The sequence below is a fragment of the Callorhinchus milii genome, unplaced genomic scaffold (assembly GCF_018977255.1).
Source record: "Callorhinchus milii isolate IMCB2004 unplaced genomic scaffold, IMCB_Cmil_1.0 Scaffold1, whole genome shotgun sequence".
In the NCBI taxonomy this organism is placed as follows: Eukaryota; Metazoa; Chordata; class Chondrichthyes; order Chimaeriformes; family Callorhinchidae; genus Callorhinchus; species Callorhinchus milii.
The window spans coordinates 137,356,321-137,378,631 of record NW_024704742.1 but is presented as its reverse complement, the minus strand read 5'-3'; the positions used below and the strand labels follow the sequence as shown (position 1 = coordinate 137,378,631).

General features: G+C 53.9%; 1 protein-coding gene across 1 annotated transcript in view; it reads right to left on the bottom strand.

The window, feature by feature from the left end:
* loxhd1a (lipoxygenase homology PLAT domains 1a) overlaps positions 1-22,311 on the bottom strand; it is a 47,532-nt gene that overhangs the window by 1,438 nt on the left and 23,783 nt on the right. Inside the window, exons 16-39 of the mRNA XM_042332000.1 lie at positions 21,208-21,404; positions 20,633-20,825; positions 19,539-19,699; positions 18,790-19,099; positions 18,109-18,260; positions 17,700-17,833; positions 17,026-17,165; positions 16,323-16,427; positions 15,360-15,488; positions 14,380-14,544; positions 13,780-13,961; positions 12,186-12,302; positions 11,522-11,684; positions 10,459-10,613; positions 9,815-10,024; positions 9,301-9,412; positions 7,563-7,771; positions 6,695-6,880; positions 6,205-6,332; positions 5,041-5,158; positions 3,539-3,716; positions 1,286-1,471; positions 876-1,046; positions 309-447 (exon numbers count right to left, since the gene is read on the bottom strand). Of these exons, the coding sequence (XP_042187934.1) occupies positions 309-447; positions 876-1,046; positions 1,286-1,471; positions 3,539-3,716; positions 5,041-5,158; positions 6,205-6,332; positions 6,695-6,880; positions 7,563-7,771; positions 9,301-9,412; positions 9,815-10,024; positions 10,459-10,613; positions 11,522-11,684; positions 12,186-12,302; positions 13,780-13,961; positions 14,380-14,544; positions 15,360-15,488; positions 16,323-16,427; positions 17,026-17,165; positions 17,700-17,833; positions 18,109-18,260; positions 18,790-19,099; positions 19,539-19,699; positions 20,633-20,825; positions 21,208-21,404 (3,940 nt within the window). The remainder of the gene's footprint in view (positions 1-308; positions 448-875; positions 1,047-1,285; positions 1,472-3,538; positions 3,717-5,040; positions 5,159-6,204; positions 6,333-6,694; positions 6,881-7,562; positions 7,772-9,300; positions 9,413-9,814; positions 10,025-10,458; positions 10,614-11,521; positions 11,685-12,185; positions 12,303-13,779; positions 13,962-14,379; positions 14,545-15,359; positions 15,489-16,322; positions 16,428-17,025; positions 17,166-17,699; positions 17,834-18,108; positions 18,261-18,789; positions 19,100-19,538; positions 19,700-20,632; positions 20,826-21,207; positions 21,405-22,311) is intronic.

Genomic DNA, 22,311 nt, shown 5'->3' with positions numbered 1-22,311 from the left:
ACGTAAACAGAGGCGGGTGTAGTAAGGAAACTTGCCTAAAGTTTCACCTGGAAATCAATCCTGGGTCGTCTCAGTTTCGAGGTGAACGCTCTAATCTGGACTGCGGACCAGCCTGGCCCAGGAACCGGACTCGAGACCCCCACAGAGGGGTGGATCCATTCTGACATTCAGTTCAGCTCTCCACTTACCTTCCCCTCAAGGAGATGGAGGGTTACTTGACAGACACGTGGTTTGTGTAAGCGTTGCCAGCGTTATATATGGGGGTGGAATCTTTGTAGAGCTCTGTAGAGCAGCTAGTCTCATGTTACCTCAGGAACTTCTTCCTCTTGGTGGAGTTTTCCAGCATAAATTCCTTGGATCGTCCCTTCTTGCCCTCGAGGACCATCCAGACGTTCTCCTTGGACTCAGCGTCATCTCTGTCGCTGGTTTTGGTTCGGATCTCGTAGCCTTGGAGAAAGGCGGGAGAGACATCAGCCAGACTCCAGGATCACTGCCCAGGAGCCTGGTAAACCAGGAGCCACGGGTCAACAACAAACAAACAACAACAACAACAACAAGCATTTATACAGCACCTTTCTCCCAAGATAGTGTCTCAAAGCCATCAAACAGTAGATCACACAGTAGACAGTGAAAGAAGGGGATGGAGAGAGTCAGAGAGGAGCAGGGAGAGAGGGATGGAGGGAGGAAGGGAGGTGAGGGGGTGGGGGAAGAGAGAGCGCAAGTGAGGAAGTGTGGGAGAGGAGGGAGGGAGGGACAGAAGGAGGAAGGGAGGGTGAGAGGGAGGAATTGAGGGAGGGAGGGGGAGTCGGAGAGGGAGTGGGAGAGGAAGGGAGGAATAGAGAGAGTGAGGAAGGGGAGAGAAGAGTGTAACCTACGTGTGCGTTCCATTAAATCCAGGATGTCGTTGTTGGCACAGGCGAGCTCGCGGAGTATCTGCCTGTCGTCCTCGTCCTTGGCGAGCCAGCGGTCACACGGGAAGCGGAAGATCTTGTCCATGGCCTCGTCCTTCACCTCAATCAGCTCCAGGTGCCAGCCTGCAGCGAGCCCTGGGCACACGGGGAGTGGGCAAAAGGGTCAACCTGCCCTCGTTACACCTCCTGGTCTCAGTTACAGTGAGACTGAGCCCCCGCGCTCTCCCCATAGCCCTCCAAACTTGTGCTCCCCATTACTCCTGTCTCTCCCCCCACCTCTTCCCAGCTGGGCTCTTACCCAGTCCCCCCGAGCTATGCTCTTCGCGCTCCCCACCTCCCCCCCGCCCCCTCCCTCCCCCAGGCTGTCCTCTCACCCTTGTTGTTGTGCCACACACGGACCTTGGACAGGTTGCCGAGGCTCAGCATGTCCGGGAACTTGAAGATGTCCGTCCGTTTGCGTTCAAACTTGTTGCTGTTGTTGGACTCCTTCAGGGCCAGCGTGCCCGTGTCCCCGTTCTCCCCGAACACGATGAGGAACACGTTGGCGTCCGTCCCAGCTCCTGCCGCCAGGACACAGCGAGTCAGAGAGAGAGAGAGAGAGAGAGAGAGAGCGAGAGAGCATCTCCCTCCCCTTGCCCCCTCCATCCCGCTGCCACCCAGAATCCACATATACACTTATTCACAATGGAGCCATTCCCAACTGAGGGCAGGAAATCCTCCCACTCAGCTCCTGTTAATGCTCACAAGCCAAAGCCCTAACAGGTAGGGTGGTCCAAGCTGGACAAGCAGCGGGAAAGCGTGCCAGACAGTGCTCTCAATGGCAAGCGATGCAGTTTTAGCTGCTTAGACTCCGACAGTCACCCCAACGCACGCTCTGGGGTCCCCAAACCTTGTCAACCTGTGCCTAATACTCTCTGGAATTAGGTAAGCAGGATGCATCCCTCCAGGGAGAGAGAGAGAGGAAGAGAGAGAGAGCGCATTCCATTCCAACAATCTTTCTCTGGGATTTCCATGTGTAGGTGGGAGGCGGGGAATTCTCAGTTTGGTTTGGAGACTCTTAAGCAACGGTGATGGGTTTCCGCGTGTGCCAGACACCCGGCTGAGCAAAAAAAAATCTCTCTTCTGGGAAACTTCATCGGACTAGATAATGTGACAAGCTGCTTCATCTGGTCCAGAACAGTGGAAACAGAGTACACAGCCTGCGATTGAGGGAGGGTAAATTCAAAAGTAATCTGCACAAACACTACTTCCGTGACCTTGGAATGGAATACGCACTCTCTCCCTGGAGGACACGTCCTGCTTACCGACCTCTGGAACGTATCAGATGTAGGTGGCGAGTGCCAAGGCTTGTGGCGGGTGTTGGGGTGACTGCTGGAGTCGAACAGCTAAAACTACATTGCTTGCCATCGAGAGCACTGTCTGGCGAGCTTTCCTGCTGCTTGTTCAGCTGAGAACAACCTACCTACCCATTAAGGCTTTGGCTTGCAGGGTTAACAGGAGCTGAGTGGGAGGATTCTCACCCCCAGTTACTGGGGGAGGGGGATGGAGGACCTTTCAGGTCCTGTCAATGAACCAGGCTGGTCTGTCATCAGCGGTGCCCTGGAACACTGCAGATCCTCAAAGGTTATGGGGAATGATTACAGGGAATAATAATAATCCTTGCATTTGACATAGTACTGTCCCGCACCAGGCTTCGGGACCACATCACTCCCACCCTCGCTCGCCTCCACTGGCTCCCCATCCCCCAGAGGATTGATTTCAAGATCCTCATCCTCACCTACAAGGCCATTCACGGCCTTGCTCCCTCCTACCTCTCCAACCTACTATCCCCCTACCTACCTGCCCGTACCCTCCATTCCTCCGGCTCCGGTCTGCTCCACGTCCCCCGCCCCAACCGCCCTACCATCGGTGGTCGGGCTTTCAGCCTCTCAGCCCCGAGGCTCTGGAACTCTATCCCCAGTGCCTTCGCCGCTTCCTCCCTCTCCTCCTTCAAGGCCGGTCTCAAAACCTTTCTCTTTGACCGAGCCTTCAGCTCCCCTCTCGACTCTCAACCCCCTCCTCGCTCCCTCCCTTCCCTCCCCTCACCCTGACCATTTCCCCCCTCCTCGCTCCCTCCCTTCCCTCCCCTCACCCTGACCATTTCCCCCCTGCTCGGGTCATGACCCAACTGTGCAGCGCTTTGGGACGTCCTCCTGACGTGAAAGGCACTTTATAAATGGAATCTTGTTGTTGTTGTTGCTTTATCACGTCGTTGAGACGTCTCAAGACGCTTCACATAATATACTGTAAAGTGAATGGTCTGTATTTTGTAGGCGAAACACAGCAGCCAATTGCGCAGAATATTATCGCACAAAAGTGATTGAGTGCCTTTTTTTTTAGGTATTTTTACCCCCGGAAAGCGATCCGCCAATTGACTGACAACTGGGTTCCTACTTACTACAAAGTAACCAGAGTCGTGTGGCGTAAGGTAACTTGCGCAAGGTTTCGCCCTGCCAGGAGTCAAACCCGGGTCCTCTCGCTTGCGAGGCGAGCACTCTAACCACTGAGCTACAGAGTTCCACGAATTACAGGGAACAGAGTTCTTTCATTGTCCTGGTTGTGCCCACGTGGCCGGGCCAGGGTCTGACCTGAGACGTCGCTGGTTTTCACGCTGAAGGAATAGGTGGTCTTCTCCACGGTCTCCTCCCCCTCGATGACGGCCCCCATCTCACAGACGGTGGTGGGTTTGGAGCCGCGGGTCCTTGACAACCACTCGTTGTTAGTGAAAGTGCTCACATCCTCCGTGGACAGGTTCCTCAGGATTATCTAAAGCCACCAGTGGAGAGACCATCAGCTGGGCATCCCCACCCAGTGTATAGTGACTGGCCACCACAGCAGCCAGTGCCCATTCCCCATAACAATCCACCATCCCGCACCACCACCACAACAACAGATTACATTTATATATTAATAACAATATCAATAATATTAACAATAATACTCACATTTGATACAGCAGCTCTAAGATCAACAGCATCTCAACAACGACAACAAACAATAATTGTACAGCACCTTTCATGTTGGAAGGACATCGCAAGGCACTGGACAATCAGGGTTTTCTCAAGACCCTCCTCTTCAATGGTAATGGAAGGCATCATTGAAGAGGAGGGTCTTGAGACTTGCCTTGAAGGAGGCAAGGGAGGGCGAGGCGAAGGGACTGTGGGATGGATTTCCCATAGAGTGGGGCAGAGAGGTTGAAGGCCCAACCGCCGATGGTGGGGCGGGCTGAGCGGGGGGACTTGAAGCAGGCCAGAGTCCACTGAATGGAGGCAGTGGGCCGGTAGGTATGGAGTTAACAGGTTACAGAGGGTAGGGAGGTGCAAGGACAATTTTTTTTCAGCGGAGAAGGTTTTGAAGGAGGGGAGAACAGCACGAGCTATGGTGTTTTCGGAGGGAGTGTCAGAGACAATGATTGGAGGAGTACTGTGAGACATCTTTGTCTCTAAAACATCTCCCCTATATCCCTGCAAAAAAAAAACACAGTGGGCTTGACTTTGTTAACCAGAAATATACTGCCTGATAAGGAGAAGTGGAGAGAACACGGAAGAAAATATTTTAGTTGGCATCCATTACGTGGACGCCTGGCGGTGTCTTATCACATCAGCAAGACGCCTCACAAAATATACTATAAAGTGAATTGACTGTATATTTTGTGGGTGAAACCCGGCAGCCAAATCGCGGACAGCAGCGTCCCACAAACTGTTAGGATAAAGTGGCCACATTTTTTTTAAAAAAGGGCTTATTACCCCCGGAAAATAATCTGCCAATTGACTAACAACCAGGTTCCTACTTAGTGCTGTAAACAGAGGCGTGTGGAGCAAGGAAACTTGCCTAAGGTTTCGCCCTGTCTGGGAATCAAACCCAATCCCTCTGGCTTGTGAGGCGATTGCTCTAACTGCTATGGAATGGGCTCTGTGTATAATCATTGACGGTGGAACTATATTACAGGAAACAATTATTTAACATCCAATTTGTGAGCACATTATTTCATCATTAATTCATAATAAAAGGAAAGTTTCCTTCCACCTCTCCATCTCTTCCCCTCTCCTCCCACATTCTCTTCAGCCGAACGTGTGAAGCCAAAGCTCACCTTGTCCAGGAACCAGTCCGGCCGATTCCCCTTGGTCTCCGTGCGGATTCTGATCTTCCTCAGTGGAGCGATATCCTCTATCTCTATGACAAAGACATCTTCCTGACCCCTCTCGAACCTTCACCATGATGGACATTATCATTAATAATAATAATAACACACAACGTATCTCAAAGCGCTTCACAGGAGTCAATGTAAAGTATGGTGACTGTATATTTGTAAGCAAACTGGCAGCACATCCCACAAACAAGCATAATAATAATCCTTGCATTTGATGTAGCACCTTATCCCGTCGTCGAGATGTCTCAATGCAGTTCACAGGATATATAGTAAAATGAATTGACTGTATATTTTGTGGGTGAAATGACCAATTTCATCAGGAATAAAAGGAATCTGGGGGGGAATTGCTGGCTGGGACACTATTCTCCAAGAGCCTCGCGGAATCTTTAATATCCACCTGAACAGGCAGACGAGGCATCGGTTTGACATCTCATCTGAAGGTGACACCTCCAACAGTGCATCGCTCCCCCAGCTCCGCCTGTGGTGGGCTCAACGTCTCAGAGTAAACCCACAATCTTCTGAGATTGTGACTGAGCCAGCCGGACATCAAGAGGGTCATATAGACGGCCAGATGAATAATAACAACAATAATAATCCTTGCATTTGATCTAATGCCTTATCACATCATTGAGACGTCTCAAAGCGTCTCACTGAATATACTGTAAAGTGAATGGCCGTCTATATGACCCTCTTGATGTCCGGCTGGCTCAGTCACAATCTCAGAAGATTGTGGGTTTACTCTGAGACGTTGAGCCCACCACAGGCGGAGCTGGGGGAGCGATGCACTGCTGGAGGTGTCACCTTCAGCCAATTGTTCACGGCAGTGTCCCACCCACAGTCGCGGATTGAGTGACCAATTTTTTTTGAGGGATTATTACCCCCCGGAAAGCGATCCCCCAATCGACTAACAACCGGGTTCTTACATACTGCTGGGAAAACACTGGTGTAAGGAAACTTTCCTAAGGTTTTGCCCCGCCCGGGAATCAAAGCCGGGTCTTCTCGCTTGCGAGGCTAGTGCTCTAACCAATACGCTACGAGACTCTATATATGGGAGAGGGAATGAGTCAGGGAACGGTGGGCAGGTCTGACTCCCCGACCACCCACCTGTCCCCGTTCTTATCCAGCAGCATCTCATCGGTGCTCCCATTGGCTCCAAACACTGTCATGTAGATATTGGAGTCGGTGCCAGCGTTCTGGATGTCACCATTGACCACCGTCATTTCATAGAGAACCTGCCGAAAAATCACACAGGCAGACATCACACAGACTCCTGACCGGGCAAGCAAGGAATTCCACTCCCAATAACATTCCCAAGCACCATTCCCGAGATCAGGGTGGTCCAACTGGTCCATGGGCCGCATCCGTTCCGGGGGATGATTTTCTCCATGATTTTCTCTGCTAACACAGTGTATCTAAAGCCAAGGCTTGGTCTGACCCATTCACTTCATAGGGTAGTAAACTGTAAAGTGTAGTGACTGTGTATTTTATGGGCGAAACGCAGCAGCCAATTGCGCACAGTAGTGTCCCACAAAAAGTCGTGAATCGAGTGATCAATTTTTATTGGAGTGACCCAGGGCTCACTGCTCACACCCACCTTCTGCCCGATGTTAACGTTCTCAGCGTCCAGGATGCTGAAGATCCGTGAGGTCAGGCCGTCCCCTCGATCCTTGGCCAGCCAGCAGTTACAGAGGAACATGTACATGACTCCTTTGGTGGGCACAGAGACCTCCAGCTCGTCCACTAACCAGCAGCTCTCTGGCGTGGCTCCATCATGGCCCAACTGTGTCCGGAGAGAAACAGGAGCAGAGTCACCGAAGAAAATTCCCAGGAAAGACGAGAAAAGATTAATTTTTCCAGATCTCACCTGACCTCCGTCAGGTAACATAGCGGTGACATCTGCCATTGTTTCTGAAGGGTTGTTTTAATGTATAAATAGTCCTTGCATTTGATATAGCGCCTTATCTCACGTTGTTGAGACATCTCAAAGCGTTTCACAGGACATACTGTAAGGTGAATTGACTGTATTTTGTGGATGAAATGCAGCAGCCAATTGTGCACAACAGCGTCCCACAAACAGCCGAGGATTGAGTGACCAAATGTTTTTTTTTTGGAGGTATTATTATCCCCCGGAAAGCAATTTACCAATTGACTAATAACCGGGTTCCTACTTACTGCTCGGCAAACAGAGGCGTGTGGAGTAAGGAAACTTGCCCAAGGTTTCGCTCTGCCCGGGAATCAAACCCGGGTCTTCTTGCTTGCGAGGTGACTGCTCTAACCACTGAGCTAAGGGTCTGAGGTGCATGACCTGAGTTGGAGCAGAGAGTGTGGGCAGGAGAGTGGGGCAAGGTGAGTTTGCAGAGATAAGGAAAGGGTACCAGTGTCAAGGGATTGGAAGGTTAAGACAAGGGTCCTGAATGTGAGCCTTTGAAGTGACCCTAACTTACCCCTTCGCTCAGTCCTACCTCAATCTTCTTAATCTCCCCAACATCCAGTCCGTTGACCATGAAGTTTTCCACTGACCCGGGAACAAATCCTTTCTTCCCGGGCGGCAGTTCCAGCCAGAGCCTGGCCGTGCGCATCCTCTGAGGACCCATGATGATGATGAAAGCCCGGCTCATGGTGCCGGCCTCTCGTTGGACGCTCGTGGTGATGGTGATGTGGTACGGGATAACTAGGAACAGACAGGGGCAGAGGAACATCAACTGCGAGTGAGGGGCCCTAATGTCGATATGCAAACAGTACAGTTTTCAGCTCATCACATGGAACAGTCTGTATAATACTGACCCGAAGCTGGGGAGTCCCTACTGACCTGTCCGCTCCCTCCACTCAGCGGGCTCCAACCTTCTCCACATTCCCCACACAGCCCGCCCCACCATCAACGGTCAGGCCTTCAGCTTCTCTGTCCTCACCCTCTGGAACTCCATCCCACAGTCCCTTTGCCTTGCCCCCTCTCTTGCCTCCTTCAAGGCCCGTCTCAAGCCCCTCCGCTTCGACCGTGCCTGCGGTCACCCTCCTACCTCTACCCTCCTGCCCTCCACCCCCAATGATCCCATAAACCTAGCTCAGGTCCAAATCCCTGACTGTCCAGCGCCTTGGAACGTCCTCCTGATGTGAAAGGTACTGTGTAAATGACATTTGCTGTTGTTGTTGACTCAGATTGTCGCTGTGGTAGCGCACCATGTCTATATCTCACTCTCTTTCTGGCTGTCTCGGTCCCGCACTCTGCCCGTCTCACTTCTTCTCTCCCTCTCCGTCTCTCTGCCTTTCCTGCTTTCTCTGTCAGTCAATCTCTCCAATGTTTTTTTTTTGCTGGAGTGTGTGTTGGAGTAACACCAGCAGTTACTGCAACGCACACTCTGGGGTCCCTAAGCCTTGGCTCTTGCCAACACCGCGGTGCCTGATACTCTCCAGAATTAGGTGAGCAGAAAGTGTCCCTCCAGCAAGGGAGTGAATATTCTATTCCAGGCCCAGGGACATTTCCAGTCGGTGATGTACCCGCGTCTCTCAGTTTGCTGTGGATACTCTTTACCACTGGAACTCCATCCCCCAGCGCCTTCGCCGCCTCCTCCCTTTCCTCCTTCAAGGCCGGTCTCAAGACCTTTCTCTTTGACCTTCAGCCTTCAGCTCCCCTCTCGACTCTCTACCCCCTCCTCGCTCCCTCCCTTCCCTCCCCCTCACCCTGACCATTTCCCCCTCCTCGCTCCCTCCCTTCCCTCCCGTCACCCTGACCATTTCCCCAATGCTCGGGTCCTGACCCAACTGTACAGCGCCTTGGGACGTCCTCCCGACGTGAAAGGCGCTCTATAAATGCAATCGTGTTGTTGTTGTTGTTGTTCCACACGTCTCAGACTGACCCCAAATTACTTATATAAGTGTAATGTCTTCTTATTCTTACTTTATTGTTGCTGTTATTGTGTTTATGGTTACTCTGTTTCTGTTACTGATTATTTTGTTGTTATGTATAAGTGTAACGTATTATTGTTGTTATTGTTACTGTTACTGTGTTGTTGTTACTGTTACTGTGTTGTTGTTGTTATTGTTACTGTGTTGTTACTGTTACTGTTACTGTGTTGTTGTTATTGTTACTGTAACTGTGTTGTTGTTGTTATTGTTTCTGTTACTGTGTTGTTGCTGTTGTTATTTTGTTGTTATCGTTGTTATTGTGTCGGTGTAACATGGTGTTGTATAACAGTCACTCACTGGTTCCCTCCTCTGTCGACCCCTCTGTTAGGCTCCTGAGCTGAACGTTGCTGAGACTCAGTTTTGACCCCTGGGTGGATGGGACGAGGCTCTTCCTATCGCCCTCATAACCCTGAGAGGAGAGAAACACACAGGTGTCCGGGTGAATAATAATGATAATGATCCTTGCATTTGATATAGCACTTTTCACGTCGGGAGGACGTCCCAAAGCGCTTCACAGAACACACTGTAAAGTGAATTGACTGTATATTTGTGGGCGAACGCGGCGGTCAATTGCGCACAGCAATGTCCCACAAACAGTCGTGGATTGAAAATGACCAATTTATTATTGTTTTGGGTTTTGGAGGGATTATTATTCGGCTCTGTGTGGAGTAAGGAAACTTGCCCGAGGTTTCGCCCTCTGCCGGGGATTGAACTCGGCACTTGCAAAGCGAGTGCTCCAACCACTGAGCTACAGGACTCCACAATTGCGCACGGCAGCGTCCCACAAACAGTGGTGGATTGAATGATGTACCTTGATGTACAAAACCCGGTCGATCCTCTTGTCCTCTCTGGTTCTGGAGAGCCAGCGCTCGCACAGGAAGACCGAGACCTCCTCTGTGTTCTCGTCCACCACCTCCACCTGCTCCAGGTACCACTCCGCGCTCGCCAGCGTGTTGTCGTGCCGAATCCGGATCTTGTAAATCTGCCCCAGGTCTACAGCCTCCATCGTGAAGGTGTCCACCTGGCCAGGTCACAGCAAGAGGTGGTCACTGTGGGGAGAGCAGCCACCACCAACCCCCCATCACTGCAGCCCCAGACTCTCTCTCCAACCCCAGACCCCCTCTCTCTCTCTAACCCCAGACCCACCCCCACTCTCTCTCTCTCTAACCCCAGACCACCCCCTCTCTCTCTAACCCCAGACCTCCCCTCTCTCTCCAACCCCAGACCCCCTCTCTCTCTCTAACTCCAGACCCCCCCCCTCTCTCTCTCTAACCCCAGACCCCATCTCTCTCGCTCTAACTACAGATCCCCTCTCTCTCCAACCCCAGACCCCTTCTCTCTCTCTAACCCCAGACACCCCTCTCTCTCTCTCTCTCTAACCCTCTAACCCCATCTCTCTCTCTAACCCCAGACCCTCTCTCCCACCCCCAGAGCCCCTGCTCCTCTCTTACTGACCTGTCCTCGCTCAAACTTGTTGGAGTGGTCCTCGGATTTGCTGAGTTTGCGCTCGCCGGTGTCTCCCAGGTCCCCGTAGACAGTGAGGAAGACGTTGGCATCAGTCCCGGCTCCATAGACGTCTCCGGTGGAGACGGACACCTTGTAGGTGTGAGCTGAGGAAACAGGAACTCACATTCTAACATCAGAACCCTCAACAGACGCAGACCGGGGTGCAGGCAAAACCATGGCCGCTGGTCAGTACTTCCAGGTTAGCGCATCGTTGCTGATGTCAGTTCGCAAGCTGTGCTCTCTGCTCTGCAATGAGGGGACGCCATATAAATACAAGTTGTTGTTGTTGACGTGCTGTTGCCGTCACTTCCTGATTAAAATTGTAAACCTGCCAACCTAATTCTACACCATCCAAACATTTCGCAGGGTTTATGAATGTCATCAGGACGCAGGGAGAAGCTCGGGGTGTCACCGTCGAGACACAAAAAAAAATGGCCACGGATTTGACCCACACCTCCTCGCAGAAGCCATTCGGACACAAATCACTGCCACCACGAAACACCTCTATATGATATAGCGCCTTATCACGTTGCTGAGTTGTCTCGAAGCGGTTTCCAGAATATAATGTGTATTATGGGGGTGAAATGAGACAACCAATTTGCACACAGCAGCGTCCCACAAACAGCTATAGAGCGAGTGGCTGATTCTATCTGGTCGATTGCTGGCCAGGACACCGGGAGAGAGAGAAACTCCTTTCTTTTTTTTGAATAGTGCCCGGGGATCTTTGACAACATACGATTCCATTGCGGGGGGGGGGTGGGACTAGTTGGCAGCTCTTTCAAAGAGCACGATGGGCCGAATGGCCTCCTTCTGTGCGGTAAGATTCTATGATTCACGTGAACAGGCAGACCGGTTTAATGTCTCATCCTAGGGACCGCAGCTTCGACCATGCAACACCCCCTCAGCGCTGCATTGGAGCGTCAGCTTAGACTATGCGATTCCAAATCCTGACGTGGGGCTTGAACCCACAACCTCCTGCCTGGGAGACGAGAGCGCGCCCGCTATCACTCACTCTCTAGTGGCTCCTCCACATCGGTCTCGCTGCAGGCTAACGTGCCATCTCGCTGCAAACGCTCCTGGATGATGGTGCTGGGCACCAGCTCCCGAACGATCTCACCATCATCCTCGGACTTGGCCAGCCAGCGCTCACAAGGGAAGATCACCGTCTCCGAGCCCTGTGCACGGCGATTACTGTCAGTCAGTGGCATCAACATATACTCACACACCCTCTCTCCCTGTCCTAAACATCCCCCACACTCACCCTCCATCAGCGCTCTCAATGGCAAGCTATGTGGTTTTAGCTGGTTACCCCCAACGCACACTCTGGGGTCCCCAAGCCTTGGCTCTTGCCAACCTGCGCCTAATACTCCCTGGAATTAGGTAAGCAGGATTTCTCCCTCCAGGGAGAGTGAGAGAGCGCATTCATTCCAAAAACCTATCACTGGGACTTCCATGTGTAGGTGGGATGCAGGGAATTCTCAGCTTGGATTGGTTTGGAGACTCTTAAGCAATGGTGATGGGTTTCCGTACGTGTTAGACACCTGGCTGACCCTCCCCAAAAATATAATGTGGTTTAGTAAAGGCTGACCCAAAAAAATCACCACCACACCCTTAAGTGTACCTTGTCACCATGCATTGCTGAGCCCCACTTCCTGGCTTTCCCGGTATTCCCTCACCTTTCCCTTGGGAAGCAGTCGGCGGATCTCCACACGGTCCAGATGCCAACCTGAGTTCAGGCCCCGTCCATTGTGTTCAACCCGCAGCTTCTCTATACTCTCCCCCACGTCTGCCAGCTGGGGGGCAAAGAGGAGGGGGGGGGAAGGGGTGGGGGGAGAGAGAAGGGGCAGAGAGGGGGTGGAGGGGGGATGATAACAGCAGAGAGCGGGAGAGAAGAGGGGGCGAGAAGGGGAGGCGAGAAGAGGGGGGGGGCGAGAAGGGATGAGGAAGAGGGGGGGAGAGGGAGGAAGAGAGAGAAAAACAGAAAGAGACAAAGACAGAGACAGCGAGAGGTAAAGAGTGAGATAGAGAAGAGGGAGGGATGAGTTTTTAATGTTACACGGTGTGTGTGCCAGCCTGCCTCCCTGCCAGTCACACCGTGCCAGCCTGCCTCCCTGCCAGTCACACCGTGCCAGCCTGCCTCCCAGCCAGTCACACCGTGCCAGCCTGCCTCCCTGCCAGTCACACCGTGCCAGCCTGCCTCCCTGCCAGTCACACCGTGCCAGCCTGCCTCCCTGCCAGTCACACCGTGCCAGCCTGCCTCCCTGCCAGTCACACCGTGCCAGCCTGCCTCCCTGCCAGTCACACCGTGCCAGCCTGCCTCCCTGCCAGTCACACCGTGCCAGCCTGCCTCCCTGCCAGTCACACCGTGCCAGCCTGCCCCCCTGCCAGTCACACCGTGCCAGCCTGCCCCCTGCCAGTCACACCGTGCCAGCCTGCCCCCCTGCCAGTCACACCGTGCCAGCCTGCCCCCCTGCCAGTCACACCGTGCCAGCCTGCCTCCCAGCCAGTCACACCGTGCCAGCCTGCCTCCCTGCCAGTCACACCGTGCCAGCCTGCCTCCCTGCCAGTCACACCGTGCCAGCCTGCCTGTCTGTCAATACTGGCACTACTCCAATGCCCTCTTTGGTGGCCTCCCCAGCTCTACTACCCATAAACTACAGTTAATACAGAACTCCACCACTCATAGTCACCTGCACTAAACTCCATGCCCATCACCCCAGTGCTCGTCACTGTTCCCTATCACAGAACTGATCGACTTCAAGATCCTCTACAAATCACTTCATGCCCTGGCACCTCCCTATCTCTCCGACTCCCACTCCCCACTCCACTACCAGCTGCCTCCGCTCTGGCCTCTGGCCTCCCGTTTGCCCCTCGTCCCTTCCGCTCCATCACTGGTGGCCGCGCTTTCATCCAATAGGCCCCGAAACTCTGGAACACTCTCCCTCAATCCCTCCGCCTCGCCCCTTCCTTCCCCATCTTCAGATCACGCCTGAAGACCTTCCACTTTGACGGTGCTTACGGTCACCTCCTCCCACCCACCCCCCAACCCTGGCTCGGTGCCAGGCTCCGCCATTGTTAAGCGCTCTGGGACGCTAACCTGCATGAAGGACACTGTGTAAGTTGTGGTTGATCACTGTATAAAGTTTCTCAGCTGCGTTGCACATTATATAAAGGATTGCTGGCGCTCTGCACTCCATCCTTGCGCCCCCAACTCATCCCCCACCCACACCCACCCCCCCCCCCCAACCCCGCTGCCCCACTCAGACTCACCTCCACGATGAACTTGTTGGTGGCTCCTCTCTTGAAGTACATGCGTCGCTCCCGCTTGTTGACACACAGGGACCTCTTCTGGCTACAGACCCCGTCCAGGCCGTACAGCACCACAGAGACGTCAGCGTCCGTTCCCGCTCCGTAACGGTCACTGGTGAATACCGTGATCTCGTAGGGCACAACTAGCACAGCACGACGAGGGTCAGCCTCACACACACATACAGCCACCCCCCCGCGCCCCACACACAGCTCTCCCCAACCCCCCCCACACAACACACAGCACCCCATACACGCAGCATCCCACCCCACACACACACAGCCCCTCACCCCACAAACACACAGCCCCACCCCGCACACACAACCCCCGCCACGCACACAGCACCCCCAACACAGCCCCCATCCCCACACAGCACACACCCCCCGCCCCCCACCGCGCACAGTGCAGTGAGAGAGACCGACACTGCCTTCCCCCACCTCCACAACATCGCCCGGCTCTGCCACTGTCTCACACCGCGGGCAGCCGCCCACTCACTCCCATCGTCCACACTCGCAACGGCCCCAACTCCTACCCGCTCACTCCCGCTGTGAATCCCCACTTACATGGCACATATTCCACGGTTTGCAAGCTCGCGGGGACAAGGTCCCGCACAATGGCTCCGTCATCCTCCCTCTTGTCCAGCCATCGCCCGCACGGGAACCTCAGCCGCCGTCCGAGAGAGGGAGCGTCAATCTCCACCCAATCCAGGAACCAGCCGGGAGACCCATCTGGGTGGGGGGAATGAACACTGAGAACACAGGCAACTCACTGCACAGATGGAGCCCACTCGGCCCGTTGTCTCCTCACCCTCCCATCCCCCCAAACACACACACAACCTGTTTGCTCCCTCCACTCTTCAGGCACTAGACTAATCAATGTCCACCCACCCCTCCCACCCCCAGATATGCTCCACCATCGACTATCAGGCCTTCAGCCTTTCTGCCTCCACCCTCTGGAACTCCATCCTCGCCTCCTCCCTTGCCTCCTTCAGGGCCCGTTTCAAGACCTTCCTTTTGGGACTTTTCTTCTTCCACCCCCACCCCCTCCCTTGCCCTCCACCCCTCTCTGATCCCAACCCACAGTTCGGGTGCAAACCCTTAATCGTCCAGCATCTTTGGACGTCCTCATTTCATGAAAGGCGCTGTATAAGTGCAATTTGGTGTTGTCGATGCCTCAGCAAACTATACAATTTAGCACTAGCAGTTACCCCAACGCAGACTTGGCAAGCTTTCCCGCTGCTTGTCCTGCTAGGATCACCCTACCTGTTAGGGCTATGGCTCTTGCCAACCTGCACCTAATACTCTCTGGAACGAGGTAAGCAGGATGTGTCCCTCAGGGAGAGAGTGAGAGAGCGCATTCCATTCCAACAATCTATCTCTGGGATTCCCGTGCGGAGATGGGATGCAGGGAATTCTCCGTTTGGTTTGGAGACTCTTAAGCAATGGTGATGGGTTTCCTCATGTGTCAGACACCCGGCTGAGCAGAAAATGAAATGGTTCTGAGACCGTGGGGGCGCGGCGGGGGGTGGGGGGGGGGTACTCACTGCAGTTGTTGTGTCCGACTCGGATCTTCCTGAGTGGCCCCAGGTCCACGGCCTCCACTATAAACTCGTCCACCTGTCCTCGCTCAAACTTGTTCTTGTTCATCTTCGAGGACTTGAGGTTCACGACACCTGGGGGAGGGGGATAGGGTGAAGGAGAGAGGGAAACATGAGGACAGGGTGAGGATATAATAATAATAATTATTATCCTTGCATTTGATACGGGGCCTTATCACACCTTTGAGACGTCTCAAAGCGCTTCGCAGAATATACTACAAAGTGTAGTGACTGTGTGTTTTTTGGAAGAAGAGCCAATCGGACACAGCAGCGTCGCACAAACAGTCGTAGATTGAGTGACCAAACTATTATTATTTACTAGGTGAGCAGGGTAAACAGAGGTGTGCGGAGTAAGGAAACTTGCCTAAGGTTTCGCCCTGCCCGGGAATCAAACCCGGGTCCTCCCACTTCCAAGGCGAGCGCTCTAACCACTACATGACTACCGGATGGAGGGAGGGGTGGATAGGGTGAGCAGGAGAGGGAGGGGACAGCCGGAACGGGGTGGGGAGGGGAGGGAGACAGGGTTGCGGAATTCTCACAAGTTTGGAGACTGTTAAGCATGATGATGGGCTACCCCCCACCCCCCCCTCCCCACCGATATGTCAGCCTCTGGGGGGCGCGGGGAGCGAGGTGAGAAATGGTCTGAAAAAATACAACCACCAAACGTCGGCCCCACCCTGACCCAAACCCGCTACCTCAGCCTCATCCTATCCCTGCCCAGACCCCGTCCAAACCCTACCCTGACCCCACCCTGAGCCTGCCCTCACTCTGCACCGACCCCACCCTGACTCCACCCTCACTCCCGCCTCTCCCGATTCCTGACCCTGCCCTGGCCACACCCCACCCCTCTGCTGACCCCCGCCCTGGCCACGCCCCACCCCTCTGCTGACCCCGCCTCGCTCCATGTACCGGTGTCGTCGTGCTCCCCGTAAAGGTTGATGAAGATGTTGGAGTCGGTGCCTGCGTTTTTCTTGTCCCCAGTTTTGACCCTCACGGTGTAGGTGGTGGACTGAGCTGCCAGATACAGAGAGCATTGGTTATACACACAGTTATACACACCAGCACCAAACCTGACCATAGCTACACCAAAGAACATTGAGTCCATCCCTGACCACAGCTGGAATCGGTACTCCAGGCTCGGCCTGACCAGAGCTGGACAAGCCCTCTCGAGCCTAGCTCCTCCCTACCTCTGCGACCTGCTGAGCCCATACCGAACTGTCCGCTCCCTCCACTCAGCAGACTCCGGCTTGCTCCCTGTTACCCACCCGGTCCAACCCACCATCCACGGTCAGGCCTTTAGTCTTTCTGCCCACCCTTTGTAACTCCACCCCATAGTCCCTTCACCTCGCCCCCTCCTGTGCCCCCTTTAATGTCCATCTCGAGACCCTCCTCTTCGAATGCACTCTTGGCCACCCTCCTACCCCTACCCTCCCTGCCCTCCACCCTCCCTAATCCCAACCCCCAGCTTGGGTCCAAATTCCTGACTGTCCAGTGCCTTGGGACGTCCTCCTGACATGAAAGTCGCTGTGCAAATGTAATGTGTTGTTGCTGTTGACACAGAATTCCAGCTGGACGCTGTTTCCAGGTGTGTCCTGTTGGCTGAGCTCCTGACCTTTCTGCTCCAGCCCGAGTGTAGCTTGCTCATCATCTGAGCCTTTCTTCAGGAAAGCCTCATTCACCGGCACCAGCTCCCTCGCAATCTGTCCATCATCTTCATCCACAGCCAACCAGCGCTCACAGGGGAAGAAATACCTGGGGGTGTCAGGGGAGGTATTAGGTCCTTGCGCTCTCTCCCCCCTTAGATCCTCACTCTTTTTCCCCCCTCAGACCCATCACCGTGTTTAAGAGTCTCCAAACCTAATTCCAGAAAGTACTAGGCCCAGGTTGGCAAGAGCCAAGTTTTGGGGACCCCAGAGTGTGTGTTGGGGTAACTGTTGGGAGTCTAACCAGTTAAACCACACAGCTTGTCATTGATATCGCTGCCTGGCAAGCTTTCCCGCTGCTTGACCCGCTGGGAACACCCTACCTGTTAGGGCTATGGCTTGCAGGGTTAACTGAGTGGGAGGATTCCCTGCCCTCAGCGACTGGTCCCTTAGATCCTGCGATGAGCCAGGCTGGGCTGTGCTGTCATCTCCAGTGCCCTGGAATACTGCGGACCCTCCTGGATTAGAGACCGTCAGAGAGCTGTGCTTGATTTCGACATTCCGTTGCCAAACATGTCACCTTCTGTTATAAGGAGATACCATCTACTGCCCCCTCAGATCCTCTCTCCCCCCAGATACTCACAAGGTGTCATCCTTCAGGTCGACGATCTCCACCTCATTGAGGAACCAGCCGGCGCTGCCACTGGAGTTGTCGTGACGGATGCGGAGTTTTTTCAGTGTTCCCAGGTCAGCGGCTTTCAGCATGAACACATCCTCCTACACCGCAAGCACAGGCTGGTGGGATCACGCCAATAACACGCGACAAAGCAGCACGCCAACGGTGACACAGGAATACGGGGACATGCAAATGCGTGGACATGCCAAAGCGGGGATATGGGAACACAGGGACATGGGAACATGGAAACACAGGGACATGCCTGCACAGGGAGAAGGGGTTGGGCGAGGGCATAGAGGACAGGATGAAGAGGGACCGGGGAGGGGGGCGAAATTTGGAGTGAACCAAGATGGAAATGGACGTAGAACCAGCGAACCTGCCCCTTCTCAAACTTGTTGAGGTTGCCGGATTTCCTCAACTGCCGCTCCCCAGTGTCACCCACTTCACCGTAGATGTTGATGAAGACGTTGGCGTCTGTTCCCGCGCCTGTTACTTTTCCCGTGAAGACATGAACCTCGTAAGAGTTCTCTGCAGGAGCAAAGGTGGTCATCGGTTGTGGGGGAGAATGGTGTTGAGGAGGGGAAGGCGGCGGGTGGGGGGAAGATGGGGCGAGTGTAAAAAGAGACCTCAGAGAAATATCAGGAGGAGAAAAAAACAATTCCCTCTCCTGTCCTAATCCCCTCCAACTCCACAACCTCACCGTTTTAAGACAAGGCTCCAATGCAGCGCTGGGGGAGTGTTGCATTGTTGGAGGTGCCGTCCTTGGTTGAGACGTTAAACTAAGGTCTGGTCTGTGTGTTCAGGTAAAGATCCCATGCACTATTTGCAAAGAGAAGGAAGTTCCTCTCTCCCCCAGTGTCCTGGCCAACAATCCCCCCCAATAAAACTGGTCGCTCGCTCACAAGGTTGGAAGCCCAAACCCTTTGGAGGCCAGGGAATGGTTTGAGCAGTTGGGGCAGGATTTCCACTGTTAGCAGCTCCTCCCACCCCCCTCCTGTCTCTCCCACCACCCCTCTACCCCCCTCCCACCACCATCCTGCCCCTCCCCGAGCCACACCTTCCAGGTCCTCAACACCCTCGGGCAGCAGCTCCACCACCAGCTCTCCGTCCTCCTCGTCCGTAGCCAACCAGCGCTGACACAGGAAGGTGAACGTTTCCACCACCTCCTCCCCCCCACTCGGAGTCTCCTCCTCCTCCGCCGCCCCCTTCTTCTTCTTGTTTTTCTTTTTCTTCTTCTTCTCTTCGGCCGCTGGTCGCCAGCTCAGCCGGCTGATGGAGACTGTCTCCAGATACCAGCCGTCCCCCATTCCACTGCCGTCGTGTCCGATGCGGATTTTGATCAGTTTGCCCACGTCCGTTGCCTGGATCTGCTCAGGGCAGGGGGATGGGGGGATGGGGGGGGGGTGGGGATTGGGGGGAGAGGAAGGGAGGCAGAATGAGGGGGTGACTCACACATTATTTTTCAACAAGAATAATTTGCTATATAAATATATAGAGTCCCTCATATGGGATAGGGTCCTGAACCCACTTGACCCCACCCTGACCAACTGACAACGCCCCCCCCACCCCACTCCAGCTATACCCAACCCAACTGCAACCTGGTCCCAATTCACCTGACTCCATCCACAATCTATACAGCCCCAACTGTCCTTCCTAATCTGTTCTCCTCTATCTCCACATCCTCCCCACGCACACAAAACCCTCATCCACACCTCTATCAGATCCAGGCAACTACCCCACCCACCCCAAAACACCCCACGCCACCCCACAATCTCCCCTCCCTCTTCCTCTCTCTCGATGACCCACCTTGAAGATGTCCATGGCCGCTCGCTCAAAGTTGTCTGAGCGGCTGCGGAGGTCGATGACCTCGGTTTTCCCGTTCTCCCCGTAAATCTGGATGAAGATCTGGGCGTTGGTGCCCGCGCTCCTCACGTTACCCGTCTGCACCTGTACCTCGTAGTTTATCACTGGTCACAAGAGAGGGCGAGTGAGTACCCCCCCACCCCCCACCCCCGCCTCACACACTCAGTGTTACAGTCAACCCCCCACCCCTCTACCTCACATACTCACACAGTGTTGGAGGACAGCAACACGTCGCCTGACCCAGCAGACACGATGGGGAGAGAGCAGGGGATGGGGTTAGAGTAGAGAGCTCCAGTGGGGAGCGAGCACCAGCACAGACACGATGGGGAGAGAGCAGCGAATGGGGTTAGAGTAGAGAGCTCCAGTGGGAGAGCGAGCACCAGCACAGACACAATGGGGAGAGAGAGAGCAGCGAATGGGGTTAGAGTAGAGAGCTCCAGTGGGGGAGAGAGCACCAGCACAGACACGATGGGCAGAGAGCAGCGAATGGGGTTAGAGTAGAGAGCTCCAGTGGGGGAGCGAGCACCAGCACAGACACGATGGGGAGAGAGAGCAGCGAATGGGGTTAGAGTAGAGAGCTCCAGTGGGGGAGCGAGCACCAGCACAGACACGATGGGGAGAGAGAGAGCAGCGAATGGGGTTAGAGTAGAGAGCTCCAGTGGGGGAGCGAGCACTAGCACAGACACGATGGGGAGAGAGAGAGCAGCGAATGGGGTTAGAGTAGAGAGCTCCAGTGGGGGAGCGCGCACCAGCACAGACACGATGGGCAGAGAGCAGCGAATGGGGTTAGAGTAGAGAGCTCCAGTGGGGGAGCGAGCACCAGCACAGACACGATGGGGAGAGAGCAGCGAATGGGGTTAGAGTAGAGAGCTCCAGTGGGGGAGCGAGCACCAGCACAGACACGATGGGGAGAGAGAGAGCAGGGAATGGGGTTAGAGTAGAGAGCTCCAGTGGGGGAGAGAGCGAGGACTAGCACAGACAGAATGAGCAGGACAGCCTCCTCCTGTACTGTAACCGGTACCCTCAGTGGTCCTCACGTTTCTCTATCTCCAGGACCTCGCTGGGGTAGATTTCGATCTCGGTCTTGCCGTCCGCCTCGTCTCGGCACAGCCACCGGTGAGAGGGGAACATGTATTCCTTGCCGTGAGTCGGCACCTTGATCTGCACGCTGTCCAGGAACCAGCCGGCCCTCAGCCCAACATTGTCATGGCCAATTAACAGGCGGTGGATCTACACCGTAGACAAACAAACACAGGCGACCGTCAACATTAATAATAACCAGGTTAACATAAACGTAAATAACAACAAGATTATTGTGCACATGAATAAAAAAGACACCGTCAACATAAATAACATCAAGGTTATAATATAAAAATAATAATCCTTGCGTTTGATATAGTACCGTTTCAAGTCTTCTAGACGTCTCAAAGCCCATCACAGGATATGCTGTAAAGTGACTGTTTGTGGTCTGAAGGAGGAAGACCCTCAGTAGGAGGGGTGACACTAGTGATATGTGCAATGCTTAAAACCATCACAAACATTAACCCCAAAGTTGGTTACACTCTGATCTCCCTCCACCTTTATCTGCCCCCACCCTCCCCCGAGCACCTACTCTGCCAATGTCCATGGTTTCCACAGTGAAGATATCCACACGGCCCCTCTCAAAGTAGTTCCTGAGGTCATTGTCCGACACAACCAGGAACTGCCGGCTGGTGTCGCCCTTCTCCCCGTACAGCTTGATAAACACCTTGGAGTCACTGCTGGCTCCGGCCACATTCCCCGTCTTCACCAGCACGTGGTAGCTGATATCTGCAATGAAACAGCAGCCACAAAATTTATACAGCGCATTTATATAGTGCCTGTCACACAGGGCAGAGCCTGATCCTGAGCCAGGGGGTGAGGGAGGGGGGGGGCGCGCGGAGGTGACCGTAAGCACGGTCAAAAATGAAGGTCTTTAGGCGAGATTTGAAAACGGGGAGGGAGAGGGCAAGGCGGAGGGATTGAGGGTGGGAGTTCCAGAGGTGGCTGGCAGCACGGCTGCCAATGATGGAGAGGGGAGCACGAGGCGTAGGAGGCTGGAGCCGGCCTAGCGGAGGCAGTGGGTGGAGTGGGGAGTAAGAAGATCGAATAGGTAGGGAGGCGCGAGGGCGGAACGGGATTTGAAATGAAACAGCAGCAGCGACATCTTATTATAACCCTACAATATCCTAATTATAATAATCCTTGCATTTGATACAATGCCTTATCACATCTTCGAGAGGACCCTGGGACCCTACCCTGCGTGAGGGGGTGCTATATATATGTACGTTGTTGTCTCAAAGCCCTCCACAGAATATATTCTAAAGTGGATTGACTGTATATTTTTGTGGGTGATCACAGTCGCCAATTACACAGAGCAGAGTCCAACACAGTTACGGATTGAGTAACCAATTTTCTTTTTCTGGAGGAATTATTACCCCTGGAAATTGGTCCGCCAATCGACTAACCACTGGGTTCCTATTTACTGCTAGATAAACAGGAGCGTGTGGAGTAAGGAAACTTGCCTAAGGTTTTGCCCCAACCGAGAATCGAACCTGGTTCCTCTCGCTTACGAGGTGAGTGCTCTAACCATTAGGGGACTCCACAATATATACATACATACATACATACGTTGAACATCAGCTTTTATGTCATGTAGGCCATGAATGGTCAACAATTTTCACATTTTTCTATGATA